Genomic DNA, 25,587 nt, shown 5'->3' with positions numbered 1-25,587 from the left:
GAACCCTTGAATTTAGAAATGTTCTTATCCAACGTATAACCCTTACGTCCAATCCTATTCCCTCCAATTTCTTTAATAATATTCCATGTTCCACTCTATCAAAGGCTTTGGAAAGATCTATGGCTATGCAATCTAACTGGCCTCCTGAATCCAACTGATCTGATATGTCCTGCTGAAATCCCACCAGTTGTGCCTCGCAAGAAAATTTCTTTCTAAATCCATACTGGCTCCTCATGAACCAATTTTTATCATCACATATCCCTCTGATGTACTTTGCTATCAAACTCTCCAGTATTTTACAAACTATACTTGTCAGGCTGATTGGTCTGTAGTTCTCTGGTTTCCTATTATCACCCTTTCCTTTATAAATTGGTATTATTATAGATTCCTTCCATTCCTTTGGTATTCATCATCATCATCATTTCCCTTTATCCAGCTGTAGCCGGGTAGGGGCAAATATGGTTCCTCTCCACTTTCTTCGGTCTTTCCACCACTCCTCCTCCAACACTGTGTCCCAGTCCAGGTTTCTTTCTATAATGCTGCGTTGGATGGTATCCTTCCATCTCAATCGTGGTCGTCCATGGCCTCTCCTTCCTTGGATTTGCATTTCCATTACCTTTTTTGGCATTCTTTCGTCGCTCATTCGCTTTATGTGCCCAAATCATCTTAGTCGGCTCTTCTCTATTCTATCATTCATTCTTTCCACTCCAATTTCTTCCTGGATTTTCTCATTCCTTATTTTGTCTCTTCTACTCTTCTGTATCATACTCCTCAAGAATTTCATTTCGGCTGCCTGTATTCGACTCTCATCCTTCTTTGTCATTGTCCAAGTTTCTGCTCCGTAAGTTGTTATGGGTACGTAATACATCTTGTACATAGTATCCTTTGCTTCCATTGGCACATCTTTTTCCCATAACATGTTTTTTACACTATGATAGAAACAACTTCCAGCTTGAATCCTTTTACTAATCTCAGTATCCAGTCGAGCATTCTCCATTACTTCACTCCCCAGGTATTTAAACGTTTCCACTACTTCCAGGGGCTTGTCTGCAAGTCTAATCTGACCTTTCCCTTCTTTCTCCCCTCTAGTCATAACAAGAGTTTTACTCTTTTCTACACTTACTTTCAATCCACATTCTTCAATCTTCCCATTCACCACATTCAACTGTTCTTGAACCTTCATATCCTCTTCTCCCCAAATCACAATATCATCTGCAAATAACATCATGTTCATTTCTCTTCCTCCATATGCTGCTTTTGCTGTTGTCATGATGTCATCCATTACTATTGTAAACAGGATTGGTAATAGAACACTTCCCTGTCTCAGCCCACTAGTTATTTTGAACCAACTTGTCCTGCCAACTTGTGTTTGCACGCAACTACAACATTTCTTATACAATGCCATGATCTCCTTTTTGCACCAGACTGTCCCAAACTTTCTTCCTGGGGACACTGTCATATGCCTTTTCAATATCAATGAATGTCATCACCATATCATTCCAGTACTCCCAATGCTTTTCCATTAGTTGTCTCATAATGAAAATGGGCTCTATTGTTGACCTTCCACTTCTGAAACCAAACTGATTTTCCTGTATCTGCTTCTCAACCCTCAACCTTATTCTACTTTCCAGTATCCTTTCCATTATCTTAGCAACATGGGATATTAGAGTAATTCCCCTGTAGTTCTTCAAAACTTTCTTATCACCTTTCTTGAAAATTGGGATGATTATTCCTTTTTGCCAACCCTCAGGGACCTCCTTATTCTCCCAGACATTCCTGAGAATCCGATATGTCCACTGCAGGCCTACAGCTCCAGCTGCCTTTATCATCTCCACTGAAATTTCATCTATTCCAGCAGTTTCTCCATTCTTCATCTTTCTTATGCCATTTCAATTTCATTCATTGTAATTTCTTTATCCATTTCTTCATCAACTAATTGCCTTTCCTGGTCGTCCATTGAATGACTGTCATCCGTTCTTATGTTCAGCAGTTTCTGAAAATACTCTCTCCATCTCTTTCTTATTTCTTGTGGTTTTGTTAAAATTATGCCACCTTCATCCTTCACAAATCTGGTGTTTACTTGATCTCTCTTTTTGTTTCTTAAGATACCATACAGTAATTTCTTGCTGCCCTGCGTATCATCTCTCAATTTCTGTGTGAATAAGGCCCAGCTTTTCCTCTTTTCTTCCTCCACTACTTTCTTGGCCAAATTCTTTGCCTCCACATATTTTCTTCTACTTTCTTCAGTCTGAGATGTTTTCCATGCTTTCCATGCCATTTTCTTTTCCTTCACTTTAATCTTTACCCCATCATTCCACCAGTGTGTTTCTTTGTCTTTCACATTTCCTGATGTTCTACCACACATCTTTTCTGCTTATCCAACCAGTGCTTCCTTAAAACTTTTCCATTCCTCTTCAACATTCCCCACCTCTGTCCTGGGTACCAAGGGTATTATTTCCCTTTGAAATTCTTCTTGTATGCTTTTCTCCTTCAACTTCCATACTTTAATTCTTTTCTCTCTTCTTAAGTGGGGATTTTCAATGTTTCCAACTTTCAATTTTCCTATCACAACTCTATGATCTTCACCAAAGGCTTCTTCAGGCATGGCTGTTACATCTACAAGGTTCTTCCGGTGTTCTTTCTCTATGATTATATAATCAATCATGGTCTTTGTTTGTCTGTCTCCCCAACCATACCTTGTAATCTTCTGACTGTTCTTCTTCCTAAACCAGGTGTTTCCAACAATCATTTGATTCCTCATGCAAAAATCCACCAACAACTCGCCTTCTGGATTTACATTTCCATATCCAAAGGGCCCTACAACATCTTCCTTTCCTTGTCTTTCCATTCCAACTTGTGCATTTAGATCTCCCATCAATAGTACTTCCTTATCTTCTATCTGTCTCTCCACTTCCTCTAAGAAGTCCTCTAGATGTTCATCTATGCAACCAGTTTGTGGGGAATACAACTGAAATAGATCTTTCACGCCATTTTCAAACTGGATTCTCATCATCATCATCCTATCGCTGAGGTACTTTGTATATTCCAGATATTCTTGGATTTCTCTTCTAAGTATGATGGCCACTCCATTTTTTGCTTCAGGTCCTCCGCTGTAATACAGCCTGTATCCTTCTCTCAGAGGGATCTCCCCTGTACCCCTCTTCTTGGTCTCGCACAGTCCAAGTATGGCTAAATCTTTTTCTATCATGAAGTCAACCAGTTCTTCTGTCTTTCCCGTCAGTGTCAGTACATTAACTGTTGCAATTTTGATGTTGTTTGGTGCTGGTTGCCCATTTTTCACAGTTCCCCCAGCACCTGAAGAGCTGCGCGTCGCTTTTAGCAGGGGACGCCCTAACCTTTTCCGATGCACCATATCTGCTTTGTCCATATAGGCTATTGTTACGATGGGCTTGCCACACCCAAAGGCATTTTATACCTACTGCCAGGTTCAAAATTAGGCCGCCCCTAACATGGAGACAGACGCCTTTCGTAGCTGCTCCTCTGGAGTACAGACGCTACGGGTATGCCCCTTCCGCCATCTCTGCCATACCGAAGTCCACCTTCTCCGCCGTAGATGCCGTTAAGGTCTTCACTCGTAACCCTGAGCTGGGACCCATACCAGATGTTACACACCGGGTCAGTGTGCTCTGGGACTCACATAGGCAGGGGCGCCATTCCCTGGGTAGGGCTGCCTCCGAAGAGGGTCCCTACCTGCTACCTGTCCTACCTGCTACCTGCTCCTTGGTATTACACTATTATTTATGACATAGTCAAAGAGAAATTTTAAATAAGGCACTATATACCACCCCATTGTCTTTAATACCTCCCCAGTAATTTGATCACTTCCTGCTGCTTTTCCTTGCTGAAGCAGTTGGATTTCTCTGAAAATATCTTCATTTCTGAATGAGAGGCTTCTTTTTTCCCTGTGTGTCTCTCCCTCTCTATCTTCTGTTATGGTTTCCAAGTCCTGACAATCTTCTACTGAATCTCTGAATTCCCTACTAAAGAGGTTTGCTTTCTCAGTATCTGTTAAATAGTGTTCACCCCCTTCTCCTACCATTTTAGGAATTTGGATTACTTTTCCTTTTTGATTCCTAATACACTGACTGACAGAGCAAATGCAACACCAAGAAGGAGTGGTTCGAAAGGGATGAAAGTTGGGGAAAAAACAGAGACGGCATGGATGAATAATTGATGTTTATTTCAAACCGATATGCAGGTTACACAATGCGCACGGCATCGACTCAGTAGGATGTAGGACCACCGCGAGCGGCGATGCACGCAGAAACACGTCGAGGTACAGAGTCAATAAGAGTGCGGATGGTGTCCTGAGGGATGGTTCTCCATTCTCTGTCAACCATTTGCCACAGTCTGTCGTCCGTACGAGGCTGGGGCAGAGTTTGCAAACGGCGTCCAATAAGATCCCACACGTGTTCGATTGGTGAGAGATCCGGAGAGTACGCTGGCCACGGAAGCATCTGTACACCTCGTAGAGCCTGTTGGGAGATGCGAGCAGTATGTGGGCGGGCATTATCCTGCTGAAACAGAGCATTGGGCAGTCCCTGAAGGTACGGGAGTGCCACCGGCCGCAGCACATGCTGCACGTAGCGGTGGGCATTTAACGTGCCTTGAATACGCACTAGAGGTGACGTGGAATCATACGCAATAGCGCCCCAAACCATGATGCCGCGTTGTCTAGCGGTAGGGCGCTCCACAGTTACTGCCGGATTTGACCTTTCTCCACGCCGACGCCACACTCGTCTGCGGTGACTATCACTGACAGAACAGAAGCGCGACTCATCGGAGAACACGACGTTCCGCCATTCCCTCATCCAAGTCGCTCTAGCCCGGCACCATGCCAGGCGTGCACGTCTATGCTGTGGAGTCAATGGTAGTCTTCTGAGCGGACACCGGGAGTGCAGGCCTCCTTCAACCAATCGACGGGAAATTGTTCTGGTCGATATTGGAACAGCCAGGGTGTCTTGCACATGCTGAAGAATGGCGGTTGACGTGGCGTGCGGGGCTGCCACCGCTTGGCGGCGGATGCGCCGATCCTCGCGTGCTGACGTCACTCGGGCTGCGCCTGGACCCCTCGCACGTGCCACATGTCCCTGCGCCAACCATCTTCGCCACAGGCGCTGCACCGTGGACACATCCCTATGGGTATCGGCTGCGATTTGAAGAAGCGACCAACCTGCCCTTCTCAGCCCGATCACCATACCCCTCGTAAAGTCGTCTGTCTGCTGGAAATGCCTCCGTTGACGGCGGCCTGGCATTCTTAGCTATACACGTGTCCTGTGGCACACGACAACACGTTCTACAATGACTGTCGGCTGAGAAATCACGGTACGAAGTGGGCCATTCGCCAACGCCGTGTCCCATTTATCGTTCGCTACGTGCGCAGCACAGCGGCGCATTTCACATCATGAGCATACCTCAGTGACGTCAGTCTACCCTGCAATTGGCATAAAGTTCTGACCACTCCTTCTTGGTGTTGCATTTGCTCTGTCAGTCAGTGTATATGAATACAGCTTTTTCCATTTCCCTTTGTGGTCATTACCCTCTTGAAGAATGCCATTCATATAATTCTCTTTTGCTTCCTTTTTCACTCTATTCAGTTCCCTCATTAGCTTTTTTCTAGTTTCTCTATTCTTCCTACCCTCTTTGATTTTCCTGTTTACTATTCTACATTTTCTTTTTAATTTTCTTATTTCCCTTGTATAATAAACAGGGTCTGAGGTCATTTTACCCTTCTTAACAGGTATAAATCTCTTCTCTCCTTCCCAAATGATTCCTTTAAATTTAGCCCAAAGTGTATCCACATTATTCCCTTCACTTATCCAACAACTGAATTGTGATTTAAGGTAAGTCCCAAATTCATCAACTTTAGTTTTTCTGTATAATTTCTTGTCTTTTGTGACCCTCTTATTAAGCATTTTTGGTACGAGTCCTACATCCATTATTACAGCCTTATGGTCACCTATTCCTTCAATTACCTAAGTTTTATCAACAATTTCCCATGGTTTAACCAAGAATACATCTAGCAAGTTATTGAGACGAGTTGGTTCTTGTACTACTTGTGTAAATCCTCCCTCCCAAATTAACTTATTTGCCAGTTTCTGTTCATGGGCTTCACTTGCAGCTCCATTCCATTCAACTTCAGGCAAGTTTAGATCTCCCCCAATTATTACCGTATCATTATTGTTTTTATGAGTATAATCTATTATTTTTTCAAATATTTCCATGTCTCTTTCCTCTCTTCCAGGCCTATATGTTCCTATAATTCCCACCTCCTTCATATTATCACAAACTAATTTTATCCCTAATATTTCATCCCTTTCATTACTAAACCATTCACGTGAACAATAAGTTTCCTTCGCCAGAATAAATACCCTCCCCCCTCCCTTTTTATCTCCTCGGTCTCTACGATAGACTGTATACCCTTCTGGAAATACTTCTGTATTACCCACCCCTTCTCTCAACCACGAATCCACTCCTATCACCACATCCGTCTCATAAGAGTCCATCAATGTACTGAATTTTAATTGTTTATTTACTACACTCTGACAGTTTACCGAGAACAATCTCAGACCTCCTTCCTCGCTAAAACTTGACTGTTGCAATTGGGTAACGTTTGACTCGTGAGTTGAGAACCTCCCTGGAACCCAGATCCTTGTACATAGATCTTGATTTAAGGGTCTGGGTTTTCTGGCAAGTTTCCCTGTATGTGCCAGTTTAGTGGTATGGGTTTTCTTAAGTACAGATTAGTTTGCAAATCTCTGTTGATAATTGTAGCAATTTGTCTACAGAGAGTTGCTTTTCCATTACCATTCAGATGTAACCCATGCTTTCTCGAGTTATACAATAAGAACTCAGTCAAATGCCACAATTAAAAATACCAGTATACACTTCAACAGGCCTACTTAAAATGTGTATTTATAAATAAAATGTTATGTCTACAGAGAAGATTATAAAGTTAATATGAGTTGCATTGTTTTATGGATCATGATGGTAGTTTTTTGGACCTTGTTAAATCTATATAAATAACATATCCTGATTGACTCATCATCACCAAACCAAAACTATTGAATTTAAAGAAATGAAATTTTAAGGATATATTTATTTTACAGTATAGGTGTTCACTAAGAAAGGATTGTTGGATATTGCATCAGTAAGGGGATAAACAGGGGGAGGGGATGAATTTTAAAAGTGAGTATATCTATATCTCAAAAACTTAACCGTTTAAAGACTTGAACATTGATATTTGGAATCTCCTTTGAAATAAAGAAACATTTATTTTTTTGTTTTCAGAAAATCTCATTGATGGGGGTAAAAAAGAAGTGAAAAGGGGTTGAATACTTTTTAGGAGGATACTTATATCTCAAGAAATAAAGTTGTTACAGATGTGAAAATTAGTACATGGAATCTCCTGTAAAAATAAAGAAACACATAGTTTCTGGTTTTCAGAAAATCCATTTAAGGGATGCAGAGAAGAGGAAAAGGGGATGAGTTTTTTAAAATGAGTATATCTCAATAACATAACATGTTATAGATGTAAAACTTGGTACCAGTATCTGGAATCTCCTGCAAAAATAAAGAAATATATGTTTTTCGTTTCCAGAAAATCCACTTAAGGGAGGTTGAAAGGAAGTGAAAAAGTGGGTGAATTTTTAAAGTGCGTACATCTCAAAGACTTTACATGTTTCAGATGTAAACATTGGTATTTGGAATCTGCTTTAAAAGTAAAGAAACACAAACTGTTTTGTTTTTGAAAAATCCACCTAAGGGGGGTGGAAAGGACTGAATAAGGGGTTGAATCCTTTTTATCTCAAAAAACTGAAGATGTTACAGGTGTGAAAACTGTTATTTGGGATCTCCTAGTACACTTAGTGGAGTGGTGGAGTGAAAAGAAGTGAAGAAGAAGTTGCATTCTTTTATGAGGTAGTTATATCTCAAAAACTGAAGATATTACAGATGTGAAATAAGGTATTTGAAATATCCTTTAAAAATAAAAGAACATGAACTTTTTGTTTTTGGAAAAGCCACTTAAGTGGGCAGAACTTACATCTCAAAAACTGAAGATGTTGCAAATGTGAAAATTAGTATTTGGAATCTACTTTAAAAATAAATAAACATGCCTTTTCTTGATTTTGGAAAACCTGTTGGGGTGGGGGTGGGGGTGAAAGATGTGAAGAAGGAGATGAATAGTTTTTATGATGATACATTTATCTCAAAAACTGAACAAGTCACAGACGTGAAAATTAGTACTTGGAATCTCCTTTAAAAATGAAGGAACACATATTTTTTGTTTTTGGAATAGCCACATAGGTGCGGGAGAACTTCTATCTCAAAAACTGAAGATGTTACAGAAGTGGAAATTGGTATTTGGAATCTCCTCATTTTTTTCCCTTTTTTTTTTTCAACTTGAGAGATGTCTGTTTCTCTACAGTTCTATGTTGCATGTTTCAGAGTTAGCTCTACCAGAAGCCTGGTCATCTTAGCCCCGAAAAGCAATACCAAAAACATGATTTACAAAGAGGTACTGGGGTAAATGAATTTCAATTTTTCAGTGGGTTTTTTGTATTTTAGGGATTTACAGATAATGTCTTAATGCAGTACGGAGGAACAATTACTTTTGTCGAATTATGAAATTCATGAGAGCAAAGCTACGGGTAACAGCTAATACTCAATTAAAAACACTGGTCGATAGTCCACTACTTAGCTGATGAGTTATTATTCTTGATGTTCTGATATTAAGTTAGAAATAAGCTGAATCAGTAGAAAATGCTCTCAAAATGAAAAAGTTGAATTGCTGGGTTGGTCTAATGGTTCTGTATGTTATAGAGTAGTTTAAAGGTAAGAGAAATCTAGAAAGAAAAAGAAAATATTAGAAAAAATTGGTAAGAATGAAGTTTGTGAATAATAATAATAATAATAATAATAATAATAATAATAATAATAATAATAATAATAATAATAATAATAATAATAATAATCATAATAATCATAATAATAATAATAATAATAACAACATACATACATAATCAAGAAGGACAAGCCCACATACATGGCATTTGTAGATCTAGAAAAGGCATTCGATTATGTTGATTGGAACAAGCTATTTATGATTCTGAAGATGATAGAATCAGATACCGAGAACGAAGAATTATCTACAACCTGTCCAAAACAAAAGTAATGGAGTGCAGTCGAACGAAGACAGGTGACGTGGGAAATATTACATTAGGAAATGAAGTCTTAAAGGAAGTAGATGAATATTCTTACTTGGGTAGTAAAATAACTAACGATGGCAGAAGTAAGGAGGACATAAAATGCAGACTAGCACAAGCAAGGTAGAGCTTTCTTAAGAAAAGAAATTTACTCACTTCAAACATTGATATCGGAATTATAAAGATGTTTTTGAAGACTTTTGTGTGGAGCGTGGCATTGTATGGAAGTGAAAGATGGACGATAACTAGCTCAGAAAGAAAGAGAATAGAAGCTTTTGAAATGTGGTGTTACAGAAGAATGCTGAAGGTGAGATGGATAGATCGAATCAGGAATGAAGAGATACTGAATCGAATTGGTGAGAGGAGATCGATTTGGCTAAATTTGACGAGAAGAAGAGATAAAATGATTGGACACATCTTAAGACACACAGGACTTGTTCAGTTGGTTTTTGAAGGAAGTGTAGGTGGTAAGAACGGTAGGGGTAGACCAAGGTATGAATATGACAAACAGATTAGAGCAGATGTAGGATGCAATAGTTATGTAGAAATGAAAATGTTAGCACAGGATAGGGTGACATGGAGAGCTGCATCAAACCAGTCTATGGACTGATGACTCAAACACACATACATAATCATTAAGGACTGTTATGCCTTTCAGCGTTCAGTCTGCAAACCTCTCTGAATTTACTAAACGTCGCCACAATCCTCTATTTGCAACTAGTGCTGTGGCCTCATTTAGTTCTATATCTTTTATCTTTAAATCGTTAGAAAATGAGTCTAACCATCGTCGTCTTGGGCTCCCTCCACTTCTTTTACCCTCCATAACAGAATCAATTATTCTCCTCGGTAACCTATCTCCTCCATTCACCTCACATGACCCCACCACCGAAGCCGGTTTATGCGTACATCAAGTTCATTCCTAACTTAGCCCTTATCTCATCATTCATAGTACCCTCCTGCCATTGTTCCCACCTGATTGTACCAGCAATCATTCTCGCTATTTTCGTGTCTGTTACTTCTAACTTATGAATAAGATATCCTGAGTCCACCCAGCTTTTGCAAAGTTGGTCTGAAAACTGACCGATAGTTTCGTCCAGGAGCTGACTTCCTTCTTGCAGAATACTGTTGATCGCAAATGCGAGCTTACTGCATTAGCTTTACTACACCTTGATTCAATCTCACTTAATATATTACCATCCTGGGAGAACAGACAACCTAAATACTTGAAATTATCTTCCTGTTCCAGCTTTGTATCACCAATCTGACATCCAATTCTGTTTAATTTCGTATCTACTGACATCAATTTATTCTTCAAAAGGCTAATTTTCATTCCATACTCATTGCACCTATAATAATAATAATAATAATAATAATAATAATAATAATAATAATAATAATAATAATAATAATAATAATAATAATAATAATAATAATAATAATAATAATAATAATAATAATAATAATAGAAGTGTCCGAGTTCTTACTCCTTTGCCTATCTCTCACTGGCTCGGCTGACCTATGTGTGGCCTTGTGTAGGAGTACACAGTTATGAAATTCATGTGTAAGCCTATATATAGATAGAATATAAGACCAACTATTTTAATAGAATTCAAAACATTACCTGTTGGCCCTAGTTTAAGAAATACAAAATTATTATCACTAAACGAAAAAGCATGGTTATTTAAAAATATATTTATTCAGATCCTCTATTTCTTCATTTTTTAATAATACTTTGTCTCAGTAACTATTCTACTATAGTTAATTCAGTTTTGTATTTCCATTTAACTTTTCAAATATACTCCAACTCCAAATATAAGTATAAGCCTACAAGCCACACTCTTAGTTTGACCTGCATTAATTCACCTAGCTGAATTAAAGGAACCTCTCTCTCATTTTACAAGGGCTGTAAAGAGAGAAGTGGCAATATTGATAGAACACAATATTCAATGAAACTAGCAAATGCCCGGGCTTTGCCATGGTTTTTTACATCGTATACGAATTTCTAAATAAATTAATTTACGTGCGGTAATTGAGATTTTATTAAATTTATTAAAGTGCAGCCCTCCAATTCGAGGTTCACTACTCCTAAATGGTACATCATATTAACAAACAGTTTGCACCATCTGCGCCCCCTTTATCCTTCTACATGTTTGGTTCTAAAAATATTTTCTCATGTCTCCCAAATTTATGGATTAAATTGAGTTCAAAACTTTGAATAGCGTGAAATTTGAGTACATTTTTAATGCTTTACATTATTTTTTGCATACTTATGTATAAGGTAGAATGGCGTTTGATTGTGCCATTGTGCGCACCAAACTTGATGACTCTATCTTTCCTATAAGTGTGTCAAACAATGAAATATGCATGTAAAAATCACCAAATTTATGAACAATCCAGAAATACAGCCAAATCTAACGTATAAGGGAGAGAGATACGACAAAATGTCATAGGACCAAAGTTGTAGATCACTCCAATTGAACGGAGATTGTACCATCCATTTTGTGATACAACTTACTGTTTAGCCAACAAATAGCTCAAAAGGAATGTCTGCACAGTCATTAAAATTGCCTCCATATTTCGATATTTTTGCAGGTAAAAAGTGAAAAATTTGAACATCTTAGAATTTTTCCGTTGGATAAAGGCTAAAAGCTATAATTTTGGCAAATTTCAAATTTTCTAGCTCGTCTGGCAGATTGTGCCGTGATCTTGATTTGGGGGTAAGGGGGATAAACATTAGGAAAATCACAAATTTTTTTTAGTCCACGAAACCGATAGGTTGTTGCTTTGGAAAAATTATACGACTGTGTTCTTATGCTTAGCCCAAAATTTGAAGCCCCCCATCATGTCCCCTTTGGGGAATTTTGAGAATTTTCGATTTTTCTAGTGATTCTGGGGTCATTAGCTTCTCCGGTACCAAATTTCTGAGATTTCTAGAAGTGCCGTATTAATTGACGTCTATTTTCATTTTTATTTCTTTATATATAGATCGCTCCAGACCGATTTGTTTTTATATACTGTATATAGATGACAAGTACAATTGCATTACATTCCTGTAGTGTAATCACCTACAAAGTCTACTACCTTTTGCCAAATGTCGGGAAGCCATAGGGGACCATTGACAAGGTGTTCTCTGTTGATGACTATGACGGAGCACCCTACTGCATGGAGTATAGATGCCACATCAGGAGGGGTTTCTTCAACTTTCGAAACAGGTTGAAGTCACAAGGACTCATGTCTGGTGAGTACAAAGTGTGTTCCAAGACCTCCCAACGCTACCGTTGCAATAAGAGCTTCTCACTGTTTGCAACACAATAGGGCGATCGTCTCACAATAAATGTGGATGCTTGCTTCCCATAGCCAGATGCAGATGTTGCTCCAGAAATTGGAAACTGTTGACAGTTTGCATGCGTAAGAATAACACTTCATAGTCGTATGCCACAACGCCTGACTGGGTTTCTGTGGAAATTTCTCTGGACGTGACGCCATTCACCCCTGTGGGTGGGGGCAGTAGAATAACACCCACGGTACCCCCTGCCTGTCATAAGAGGCAACTAAAAGGGGCCTCAGGGGCTCTGAACTTTAGAGCGTGGATTGGCGACCACGGAACCCTCAGCTCAGTCCTGGCATTGCTTCCACTTACTTGTGCCAGGCTCCTCACTTTCATCTATCCTATCCGACCTCACTTGGTCAACTCTTGTTCTTTTCAGATCCCGACGGTATTACGTATGGAGGCTTAGGGAGTCTTTCATTTTCATGCCCTTCGTGGCCCTTGTCTCCCTTTGGCTGATACCTTCATTTTTTGAAGTGTCGGACCCCTTCCATTTTTTCTCTCTGATTATTATATAGAGGATGGTTGCCTAGTTGTACTTCCTCTTAAAACACTAATCACCACCACCACCACCACCACCACCACCACTGACCCCATTCATTCAATTTATGCTTTAATTCAGGCCCATAGGCTTGTGCCCACGTCGCATGAATGGCGACAATACACTGCAGAAATGCGTCACCTTCATTGCGGTATCTGTCCAGGTGGATATCAGCCAATGCGTACTGGTGCCATTTTTGTAGATCGGTGAGTTGATGTGGATCCCAACGGAAGGAAACAATACCACTCACAATGTCAATCTGATCTTGAGGAACGGACAGCGGACGTATGTGGGGCAAATCTGCAGTCTCATTCCAATCCATGCTAAACGCCTTGGCCCATTGTGCAAACGTGCTATACGGTAATGCGTTTTCACCACAGGCTTCATGTAATCCTCAATAACATTCTGATGCATTTTTGTCACAAGCAACCTCGATTTTAATCCATGAATGCTGATCACCTTTTGGAAACATGCTTTAAAACTGCGAAATTGCTACTCTTCACTTTAACACTGCACAGCAGCAACACTCTCAACTGGATGCCCGTCGAATGTGTACTACACACCGACAACAGCACCACCTGACCGCTCCCATGCCCGATCTCCTGCAAGTGTCTGGACTACTTTATTTACAGTCTTTGTAGTTTTTATTGAAATACATTTTGTGTTTGTCTTAAATCATGAAGATCATACCTTGATCATAATGGAGTGAAGGCAACGGGACGCCGAAGTTGTCCTCTTTATAAACCTTAACTTCAACTGCATATCGAGCCTCATTGACCATCAAACAGAAGCCCAAGATCTAGAACAAACAAAGATTCATGATTTGATTTGACATAATACATTGCAAACTTAGTCAATAAAATACCTAAGTGAGAGAATTGATAGTAGATGTAAAGAGGATGGATGAGATAAAAATACCAAAAGTTATGATGGATATGAAGTTCAAGAGAGGGAGAGGGAGACCTAGACAAGGTCGATTGATTCAACAAAGAGGACTGCAAGAAGAAGAAGAAGCCTGGACTCGGACAAAATAATGAAAGAGGAATAGTGGAAATAGAGAGGAAGGTGGAGAAATGCCATAAATGACCCGACATAGCAGTAGCTGGATAAAGGGAAAGGATGATGCAGTGGTATGCGATGAACAGATTCATTAACCAGCCGCAAAAACAAAAAAAAACAAAAAAAAAAGAAGAAGAAGCAATGGCATTCCCTCCTCTCTCTCTAAAGCCAACATTACTCTTTTATAAACTCACTCGATAAATAAGAGGGCATATGACAAACAACTAATCAGGTATTAAAGAATTTATGAAATGATATCTCATTTGAATTTTCAACCGCATACTCACACATATTTCCTAATTGGTAACCACGACAGTGTCAGCACCATCATAACTTCAGCTACAGCAAATTTTAAACTGTTTACTTACAGTTTCACCCGCTGACGCTTCGCCATAGTAAAGTGATGCTTTTCACAGAAATATACTGTCACTAACTTTTTGTTTTTAACTTTAAAAAGTGTAACCTAAACTGAATGAGCAAAATTTAGCAGGTATTTTACCGTCGCCAAAGTTTTACAGTTTCACTAGCTTACTGAGCATAGGTATAACGACGACAAACTAGAGAAAATGTTCCTCATGACCTATACCACTGTTATATTCACAAAGAATGATGCATAACTTGCAAAAACTTCACCTTTAATCCAAGAGGAATGCTACAAAAATTCACATTATACCACCATTACTGGCAAACCTACTCGTACAGAGCAACCAAATACAACATGTTTTGTAATTTGCGCTTGGCTCAGTGTTCATGCTGGGCAAGCTAATTATTTTTCGGCGTGTATCAGAAAACATCCTCTACACGTGCCATCAATGAATCGCTCCCAAACAAAATTCAAAATATTCATACCGTATATATATTTATTACAATTGATTTCATAAAATGGTTGTTTTTATTAGCAAGACTACGTGCAAGTGTCTACACTATTTTTGTCCTGTAGCTTCGTGTGTGTGGCGCTGAACACTTCGAGTGTTAACTATTATGACTGACATGTACCCAAGCTGCTCCCCCGCTGTAAGACGCTGTGAATCTCGAGCGAGGCCAGTAGCTATCACCCCACCTCCCCAAGAAAAGGAAGCTTAAAGCTCATGGTACGTCAACCAAACAACTTGACTTTTGCTGGGGTAGCTCCCTTTTGCACCGGCGAAATGAGCCCAGCTCGCTGGAGAGACCTGGACTGGTTTCGTGCTGGCAAAGAAACTGCAGTAGAGCAAACAGGTTATCGAGACAGCTGTACTTGCCTTGACTTAGATGTCTTCAGTGTATTTAACTTGATAAAGAAACATTCTATGGAATAATAAGAAAATGTAAATCAAAAATGTTTTCCCCAGCAGCGCTGGGGTAGATGGGGTTCAGTGCATGCCACTGTGATGATGATAACATTACAAACTTAGCTGATGCGAGTGAATTAGTCATATCCATATTTTATCATTCACAGAAGTAGCTAATACTGAGTGATCCATATTTTGGTTCATACTGTGTGGGTTGTGAAGGTTTTTGTTTTAAATTACATTGGAACTATGGTATTTGCAGTGTTCTCCTTAAGATCTTTTTAATGAGCTGCCATTTTTACAGACCTCCTAGCTAACATAACCTAAATATATGCTAACCTAACCTAACCCCATGGCACTACAGCCTTGAAAGGCCTTGGCCTACCAAGCGACCGTTGCTCAGCCTGAAGGCTTGCAGATTACAAGGTGTCATGTGGTCAGCACAACAAACCCTCTCGGCCGTTATTCTTGGCTTTCTAGACTGGAACCGCTACCTCACCGTCCAATAGCTCCTCAATTCTGTACCTCGAGCCAGCCCTCGGATCCAGGTAAAAATCCCTGACCTGGCCAGAAATTGAACCCGGGGCCTCTGGGTAAGAAACAGACACGCTACCCCTACACCAGGGGGCCGGCTAAATATATGCTTGTTACATAATATTAATACATATTTGAGTCAGTGGGTGTTCCAAATTAAAACGTAAATAATGTAAAACTGTTCATTTAATAATCTTCATTATTGTCAGCGAAATCGCTAAGGATCCTCACACTGTTCATTGCACACTTTGTCATGCAGACTAATTCCCGCCGACCATCGCAACATTCGCATCTTCTCTGATCATGCTTTTTCTGCCTTGCCCAACATGCAGAGCCGTACGTGAGGGCAGGCCGGACAGTGCTTTTGTACCCTTTGCCCTTTAATTTGACTGACATCTGCTTATCACACAGCAAGAGACCACCATTTCATCCAACCAACACTGATGCGGTGCTTGACATCTGCGTCGACATTACCATCAGTTGTGATGACTGATCCAAGATGTTACAACTTGGCGGTTACCATCAGTGGTTCCCCAGCAAGGAAGACAGTGTTGTGTGGGCCCGCTTGCCCTGGCTGCGTAAAGTTGAATAACATGTACTCTGTCTTCTTGCGACTTATTCTTAATCCATTTGCCTCTAAAATTACTCGCCATCATTCCAAGACTGCTTCAACCTCCTGAGATGACTCACCAACCAAACCAGTATCACCTGCATAGACTTACTTATTAAAAATAAAAGACAAATATTATGTGGATAATAATCCTAATCAAACCTTACTTTCCCATTATTAAATTTGTTATTCTATACACCTGGCCACAACATTTTCACAACGACAGCTGACCTCCACCTGAGTGAGCGAGTCAACACAGTGCCATCTTGTGTGTCACCACATATTTAGCACAAATGCTGCCTTACTTTCAAGCACTATTTCTTGAAAACTACCCAAACACTAAAAGCATTTTAAAAATGTTTCTTTACATGTACCTGTTTTCGAGGAACATAAGTCTACGTTAAAATCACATTGGCTCATTACTTCACTTTTCTGCCCGTGATGTAATTGCAGACTACCATACACACATGTGTTCACAAAAGCACTACTCTAGCCTTAATACAGTGATTGCTCCTGGCATACTGCCTTATCAAGGCTCTTCTCTGTTTAAAGTGATGGCTTGTGTCTTCATTGAGACAACAATCGCTATGAGCTGGTGTCCTGTACACTGTGTGGTTTTCCTATCTTCTCACGAGCACAATGTGATGCTGGACTCCAAAATGGGTGGGAAAATCTATTGATGAACCAGAAGAGGTCTGACCACATTACATTGAGTTGAAGTTTGTAATTTCATTTAGAATATTGGATGCTAATTTAAATAAACAGTATCAAGTTAATGGACAGTGGAGAATAGCATCAAATAAAAGAGTTTTTAATTAAATTGAACCAATATTGAGCACGATTAGGAAAAAACATATATCATTCTTTGGATATCTTATCAGAACACCTGACACCAGAATTAGCAGAAGAAGAATTGAAAAATTATGGAATTGCAAGACCAAGATTAAATGGGTCATGAAGATTAAGGAGGATATTAAAGAACTACAAATAACAATAGACAATCTCAAAAAAAAAAAAAAAAAAATGGAAAAAATAAAGATACTTTAAGACACACACACCAGGCTACACACCAAGGTCAGTAAAAGGTTTAATGGGAGGGTATTTTCAGCAGAACAAAGAAAGGCAGCATCTCTCAGAATGAAACATATTGGGCTGATAGAAAATCAAGAAATCCTTTGTATAATTGACTAAGGTGGTCCAATGTAGGCCATAAAATGTAAAATAACTGGATGTTAATTTATGAATTCTGTGTTGATGTCTACTAATCACTTTTTAAGGAATGTATTAGTTCCACCTTTTCAATAGAAATTGTGCTATACATTAAATGACCAAGGAAAACATAATTATCATCATCATCATCATCATTATTACCATCATAGGTTGTTCTTCCTTTCGGCAGGTCCAAACATGGTATCCTGGGGAAAATGAATTGAGATGGTTTCCCATTGCCTTCCTTGATGCTATTTCAGGCTATTCATCAGCCACCCTTAACATAGGAAGCAGATGCTGTTGTAGCCCCCTCTCTGAGGTATAGATGCTATGGCTGATATCTGCTTCCAACTTGGATAACAAGTCGTGTTATAATCATATAACTTCAATGATAAAAACATTCCATACGAATTAAACAGATCGGTATTTCTCATGTTGCTACGTGTGTCTTGTGACAGTGCTGTATTTTATAGTGCAGTGGCATCTTCGTTCACACATATTTATTTAGTACACCTCAGACAATGGGTGGATTTTTTGACAAACTTTCAGTTTTAATGCAACACAGTGCACTTTTTATTCATATGTGTAGCTGAAGACGTCCCAGTTTACAACTTGCTTTACATCACACCGATACAGATACCTCTTATATCAATGATGGGATAAGAAAGGTCTAGGAGTGGGAAGGAAGCAACCATGGCCATAATTAAGATACAGCCTTGTGTGAAAATGGGAAACCTCATCTTCAGGGCTGCCAACAGTGAGGTTCCTACCCACCATCTCCCAAATGCAAGCTCACAGCTGCATGACCCTAACTGCATGGTCAACTTGCTCGGCGAAGACATTGCAAAAGAGGAACGAAACGTGTCCTACACTTTAACATGACTTGTTATCCTTGGTTATTTAATGAATATTACAATTTATATTGAAAAGGTGAAACTAACACATCTCTTACAAAGTGATTCATCAACATTAATAAAAAGTGATCCAGTTAAGGTGCATTGACAAATGTTAACCGAAATTCAAATCCTACCTTTATTCACGATGTTGTGACTTTCATTTCTACTGTCATAAAATTTGGAGAAATAAGGCTTTGTAATATCACTGAAAACATATACTAGTCCTTTTACTTCTTCTGTAATCTGGGGATGTATCCCGATCTCTTTCATTAATAAGCCTTGATGCTGAATCTAGTAAGAGTTGGTCTTAACCTACATGGAGCAATATGAGACTGGGAGCTTCAGTGCCAAAACGACATGCCCCAAATGGTTGCTAGGGAACGCTCCTGTAGATATACAGGACAGGTGTGAATAAGGTTTGATCTAATGAGCACCTGCTGATCAACTAAGACAATGGCAGCTGTGGTCCTGTAAGTTGGGGGCTTGGGGCAGAAAGGGCACCTGGCAAGTATTTTGTTTTGTAAGAACAAATTTGGGGAGGGGGTGATATATTGGAGAATGGAGTAAACGCTAGAGGGTCCGCCATAAACTGAGGCTTTGCCTGATTCCTCCAATAAGTGAGTGAGTGTGGCTGCGTAACACATGGAGAGCACTAAAGGAAGTAGTACTAAAGATTAACATCCTCATTGTTGGAAGGAGTGGTAGAGAGCTACATGAACAGCAAGTACAAACTATTAAATACAAAATTACAAGATATACACATTATAACATTGAAAACAATCATGCAAGCAAAAGGGTTCAAAGAGTTAGATCTAAATTCTCAAGCCAATGTATGGCCTCAGCAGAAGCCACCACAAAGTCCTGGCTGGATCCAGCAAATGCCCTTCCATTGCATTCGGTGACAATATGGTCGATAGTCTGCTTAACTGCACCACAGTCACAGGTTGGAGAAGAACTCATACCCCATTTAAACATAATTGATCCACATCTCCCGTCGTTAGTACGGACTCTGTTCAGGGCTACCCATGTCTTACGGGGCAAATCAAAGCCAGCTGGAAGATTCTTATAATTGAAAAGTGTCTGCCATTGAGTCGGAGCTACGCTGTTCCACTCAGGGAACTGGGTGATGGGTGTGAATTCTATTTTACTGTATTGATGCCAATAGACAAGGAAGAAACTCTCTTCCCATATACAAAGGGAAGAATCCAGAAATGTACACTGATCAGCCAGAACATTATGACCACCTACCTAATAGCCGGTATGTTCACCTTTGACACGGATAGCAGCGGCGACGCGTCTTGACCTGGAAACAATTCTGGAGGGAGTTGGCACCACATCTGCACACACAAGTCACCTGATTCCCATAAATTCCAGGGAGGGGAGGGGGGGATGAGTTCTGACAGCACGTTCAATCACATCCCAGAGGTGTTCGATCGGGTTAAGATCTGGCGAGTTGGGGGGCCAGCGCATCACAGTGTTCCTCGAACCACTCCATCACATTCCTGGCCTTGTGACACGGCGCATTATCTTGTTGAAAAATGCCACTGCCGTTGGGAAACATGATCGTTATGAAGGGGTGTACGTGGTCTGCAAACAGTTGACGATACTTCTTGGCTGTCATGGTGCCTTGCACGAGCTCTACTAGACCTATGTGTGCCCACGCGGATGTTCCCCAGAGCATAATTGAGCCGCCACCAGCATGTCTCCGTCCCGCAGTACAGGTGTCAAGGAGCTGTTCCCCTGGAAGACGACAGATTCGCATCCTCCCCTCGGCAAGATGAAGAAGGTATCAGGATTCATCAGACCATGCAACGCTCTGCCACTGCGCCAACGTCCAGTGACGATGGTCACGTGCCCATTTCAGCCGTAGTTGCCGCTGTCGTGATGTTAACTTTGGCACATGCATGGGTCGTCAGCTGTGGAGGTTCATCCTTAGGAGTGTTCGGTGCACTGTGCATTCAGACACACTTGTACTCTGCCCAGTATTAAAGTCTGATGTTAGTTCTGCCACAGTTCGCCACCTGTCCTGTTTTACAAGTCTGCCTTGCCTACGACGTCCGACATTTGTAATGATGGGGTGGCGGCCCAACCGCTCGACGTTTGGACGTGATTTCACCTCGGTTTCGTCACTTGTTGAAGACACTCACCACAGCACTCCTCTAACATCTAACAAGTCATGCAGTTTCCGAAATGCTCGTGCCGAGCCTCTGGGCCATCACAATCTGCCCTCGGTCAAACTCAGATAGATCGCGCGCCTTCCCCGTTCTACCCACGGACAGCACACTCACTGATACTACATGCACCGTGCGTGTCTGATAAGCAGTCATTCCTCGTAAGCTGACTCTGCTATCGTCTGGACGGGTTTATATCGATGGAAGGTAGGTGGTCATAGTGTTCTGGCTGATCAGTGTATAAACTATAGAGGAATAAGGCTACGCCGCCTCTGTGGTGTAGCGGTTAGTGTGATTGGCTGCCACCCCCGGAGACCCGGGTTTGATTCCCGGCTCTGCCACTAAATTTGAAAAGTGGTACGAGGGCTGGAATGGCGTCCACTCAGCCTCGGAAGGTAAACTGAGTAGAGATGGGTTCAATTCCCACCTCAGCCATCCTGGAAGTGGTTTTCCGTCTTTCCCACTTATCCTCCAGGCAAATGCCGGGATGGTACCTAACTTACGGCCATGGCCGCTTCCATCCCCGTTCTCTGCCCATCCCTTCCAATCTTCCCATCCTCCCACAAGGCCTTGTTCAGCATAGCAGGTGAGGCCGCCTGGGCGAGGTACTGGTCATCCTTCCCAGTCGTATCCCCCCGAATCAGAGTTTGAAGCTCCAGGACACTGCCCTTGAGGCGGTAGAGGTGGGATCTCTCGCTGAGTCCGAGGTAAAAACCGACCCTGGAGGGTAAACAGATAAAGAAGAAGAAGAAATAAGGCTACTATCACACACCATGAAGTTTTGGGAACAGATAACAGAATAAAAAGAGATAGGAACAGGAAAGTTTAGATTCATTCCAGGGAAAGGAACAACCTATACGCTATGACGGTTGTTAGAAAAATGATGAGGAGATGCAAAAATGATCTGCACATAATTTTCATAGATCTAGAGGAAACTTACGATAGTGTACAAAGAAAAAACTATGGAATAGCATGAAAAGGAAAAGAAAAGCTTCCTCTGTGGATCAGTGGTAGAGTGTCGGCTTCTGGATGTCAAGATAGTGGGTTCAAACCTGGCAGAGGTAGTCGGATTTTTGAAGGGCGGAAAAAAAGTCCATTCGACATTCCATGTCGTACGATGTCGGCATGTAAAAGATTTCTGGTGACACATTTGGTGTTTACCCGACAAAATTCATTAAATCTCAGCCATAGACACCAAAGGAGTTTCGGTTTACTCGGTCTGCCATCTAGTGGGCCTAGAGTAAAACGGAACGTCGAAATTGACGAGCAGACAGCCAAATGGCGTCAAATTGAAATGTCTGCACACGGTAGCTGAGGTCATACGATTATTATTATTATTATTATTATTATTATTATTATTATTATTATTATTATTATTATTATTATGAGCATGAAAAGGAAAGGTGTGCCAGAAAAGTGGTGATGGAGATGTATGATGGAATCCACTTCAAGGTAAGAACCAGTGTAGGACCCACAAGAAGTTTCCCTTTCATGGCAGGCCTGCTCCAAGGTTCAGCTCTAGGTCCATACATATTCAACACTTTAAGAGATGGACTGACTGAAGGTGTAAGTGATCCAACGTCCTGGTCTATGTTCATTGCCGATGATACTGTGTTTGTAGATGAGAACAACAGGAGATATGAGGAAAACCTGGAACAAGATCTTGTAAGTTTCACCAATAAGAAAAGTCTCCTCAGTTTTAATTACTGTTGATGTGGTGAAAGTACCTTATGAGGACCACTGTAAGTACCTAGGTGTTAATTGAAGGAAAGACCTTCATTGGGGTAGTAACAAATAAAGGTTATAGATCTCTTCACATGGTTATGAGAGTATTTAGTGTTTGTGGTAAGGATGTAAAGGAGAGGACGTGTAAGTCTCTGGTACGCCCCCAGTTTCAGTACAGTTCTAGTGCATGGAACTCTCACCAGGACTACTTGATACGAGAACTGGAAAATATTCAAAGGAAAGGAGCACGATTTATTCTTCGTGATTTCTGACAAAATAAAATTTTGCAAACTTTAGACCGGGAAGACTTGGGAGTGAGGAGACGATCTGCTCAACTAAGCGGTATGTTCTGAACTGTCAATGGAGGGATGGCGTGCCATGACATTAGTAGATAAGCAAGTTTGAGCGGAGCTTTTAAAAGTAGGAAAGATCAAAATATGAAGATAAAGTTGGGATTCAAATAATTTATCAAGGGAAATGTTCAATAAATTTCCAAATTCTTCAAAAAGCATTTAAGGAAAAGCTAGGTAAACAATTGATAGGGAATCTGCCACCTGGGCGACAGCCCGCAATGCAGATCATTGATTGATTGAATGAATGAATGGTCCTTGAGGAAGGAGGATTTACAATTAGCAGAGGAAAGACTGAATGCTGTATATGTGGTTCGGAGGTGAAGATAGCTTTGAAAATGTTAGGCTACTTGCGGATAGCTTACCATCAACCAGAGTGTTTCAGAATCTTGGCTCGTAAATCATTGAAGAATGGAAGATAATTCACGTGATTTAGGCTGGAATGAGAAATATGAAGAAGATTACAGAAGCACTGATTGATACGTGGAAGGGATGGGCATTCAAATAGGTTGTGAGTCAGCTGAGACAGAAAGTGGTGAAACATGGCCAGCGAAGAAAGTCCACGAGCTAAATGTGGCAGAAATGAAGATATTGAAGTGCATAGTAGGAAAGACATGGAAGGAGAACATACGGAATGAGAGGATGCGAAATGTGTGAGGTGTTGTGGAAGATCAAGGAAGACACAAAAGAAAATACTGTTATTGTTTGAACACGTTACCAGAAGAGAGAACGAGTGTAAGCAGTCTGCAAGTGGTGGGAAGACGAGCAAGAGGGAGGCCGAGGAAGAATTGAAAGACTGTGTGGCAGAGGACATGAGGGAGAAGAAAGGCGCACTCAAGAAGAAAATTAGGAACAGTGATTTCTAATTAAGAACAGGGGGAACTTGAGGAGGAAGAAGAAGGAGATTCAAGCCTTTCTATGCGACAAAACTACCAGTCTGAACCAATCAAAATGGTTAAACTGCTACTGCGCAGATACTTTAATACATTTTAATAAACTTTTGACTGCTGTAACTTGATTGTATACAATAACCTGCTACTACTCCCAGCATCACCTAAAACCTACATTGGCCTTTATGACAATTACAGTATAAGAAAAGACTTGGTAGGATATTTCTTACCGCTTGTATAACACCAATAAGAATGGTTCCTTTCTTCAGGGACAGGATTCCACAACAGTTCTTCACAACGTAGACCATCTTGTGTCTGTGGAGGAAACAGAAATATTTAGCGTATGTATAAAAAAAAACATAATGTATATTAATCAAGCAACTTAAAATTATGAAAGAATGTTGCAGTATCTTTCCAGAGAAGCATTATGACCGCTCTCGTGTTAACTAACTAATGGATTTACAGTTTCGAGTACAATGTGGTTGGGAGTAAGGACAGCCCATGTGTAATACCACGTCGACCTCAGGGAGGAAAACAACGGCCGAGCAAGTTGGCCGTGCGGTTTGGGGTCGCACAGCTGTGAGGTTGCATGTGGGAGATAATAGGTTCGAACCCCCTTGTCGGCAGCCCTGAAGATTTCTTCCGTACTTCCCCATTTTCACACCAGGCTGTACCTTAATTAAGGACACGGCTGCTTCCTTAGCCCTTTCCTGTCCCATCGTCACCGTAAGTCCTATCTGTGTTGGTGCGGCGTAAAGTAAATTGTAAAAAAATTGGAAAGCAACGTGAAACGACCTCATTCATTTCTTTATTATACCACTTCAGTGATTCCTTGACTGTCTATGATAGTTGGTAATGGTGAAACTGCCATCCTTCGGCATACTTGACATACTTATTATATAGAGGATGAAGCGAAATTCGCGCACTTGGGCGTCGCAGCGCGACTCCTCACATGCCAGCAATAAAAAATGTCTCTCACAAAAGTTCGTCCTGCGAGTATATCCGGCAGAAAAAGAAAGTTGAAGAGTGGCAATCTGGCAACACTGTAACCACATGTAGGGTAAGTATCTCTGTCAGCACATACTTCTCGTGGTGTACAGTTGATGCAGTAGATAGACTCATGGGTTGACGTACAGGAGCTCGAGGGTTCGATCCTGGGTTGAGGCGCACTTTTTTATTTGCTAATTTCCATCGGACATTACATACTGTAATACAGTAAGACACCGTTCCTTAGGTCACATGTATCGAACCCTTCGACCTCCTGCTTGCTAACCCAAAACTCTAGCCACTTCACCAACTGTTCAGCACGACTAATACGTGCTGACAGAGGTAGTTACCCTACATGTGGTTACAGTGTTGCCAGATTGCCGCTCTTCAACGTCCTTTTTCTCGCAGGACGAACTTTTGTGAGATACATTTTTTTATTGCTGGCATGTGAGGAGTCGCGCTGCGACGCCCGAGTGCACAAATTTCGCTTCATCCTGTATAAATATATTTGCGAATAAGCCCATTAAGACTACGTAAAGTACTTAGAGGCGCACATTTTCCTTTCTTTGTGCCCATATTTCTTTCATTCTTTTACTGTGAGCTTCTTTTCTGTCTTCTGTACTGTCTCACTTTTGTATGCTTGGATATGCATTTTTGTTATAGATATTTTCGGTTAGTCGATGTGCAGTTTCCATCTTTTGGTATCTAATTTATTTGGCTTTTGTTTCGAGTCCATTTTACGGAATTGTTTCACCAAAATACTTAAATTGTGATACTCTTTTAATTTTA

The 25,587-nt window shown here is 40.7% G+C and overlaps 1 protein-coding gene across 1 annotated transcript in view; it reads right to left on the bottom strand.

The window, feature by feature from the left end:
• Positions 1–20,437, bottom strand: part of LOC136883362 (uncharacterized) — a 66,900-nt gene extending 46,463 nt beyond the window's left edge. The window contains exons 1-2 of the mRNA XM_068229619.1: positions 20,258–20,437; positions 13,787–13,895 (exon numbers count right to left, since the gene is read on the bottom strand). Coding sequence (XP_068085720.1) covers positions 13,787–13,895; positions 20,258–20,437 — 289 coding nt within the window. The remainder of the gene's footprint in view (positions 1–13,786; positions 13,896–20,257) is intronic.
• Positions 20,438–25,587: the final 5,150 nt, after the last annotated feature.

Source organism: Anabrus simplex, chromosome 11, assembly GCF_040414725.1.
Source record: "Anabrus simplex isolate iqAnaSimp1 chromosome 11, ASM4041472v1, whole genome shotgun sequence".
In the NCBI taxonomy this organism is placed as follows: domain Eukaryota; kingdom Metazoa; phylum Arthropoda; class Insecta; order Orthoptera; family Tettigoniidae; genus Anabrus; species Anabrus simplex.
This window is presented reverse-complemented; position numbering and strand designations above follow the sequence as displayed.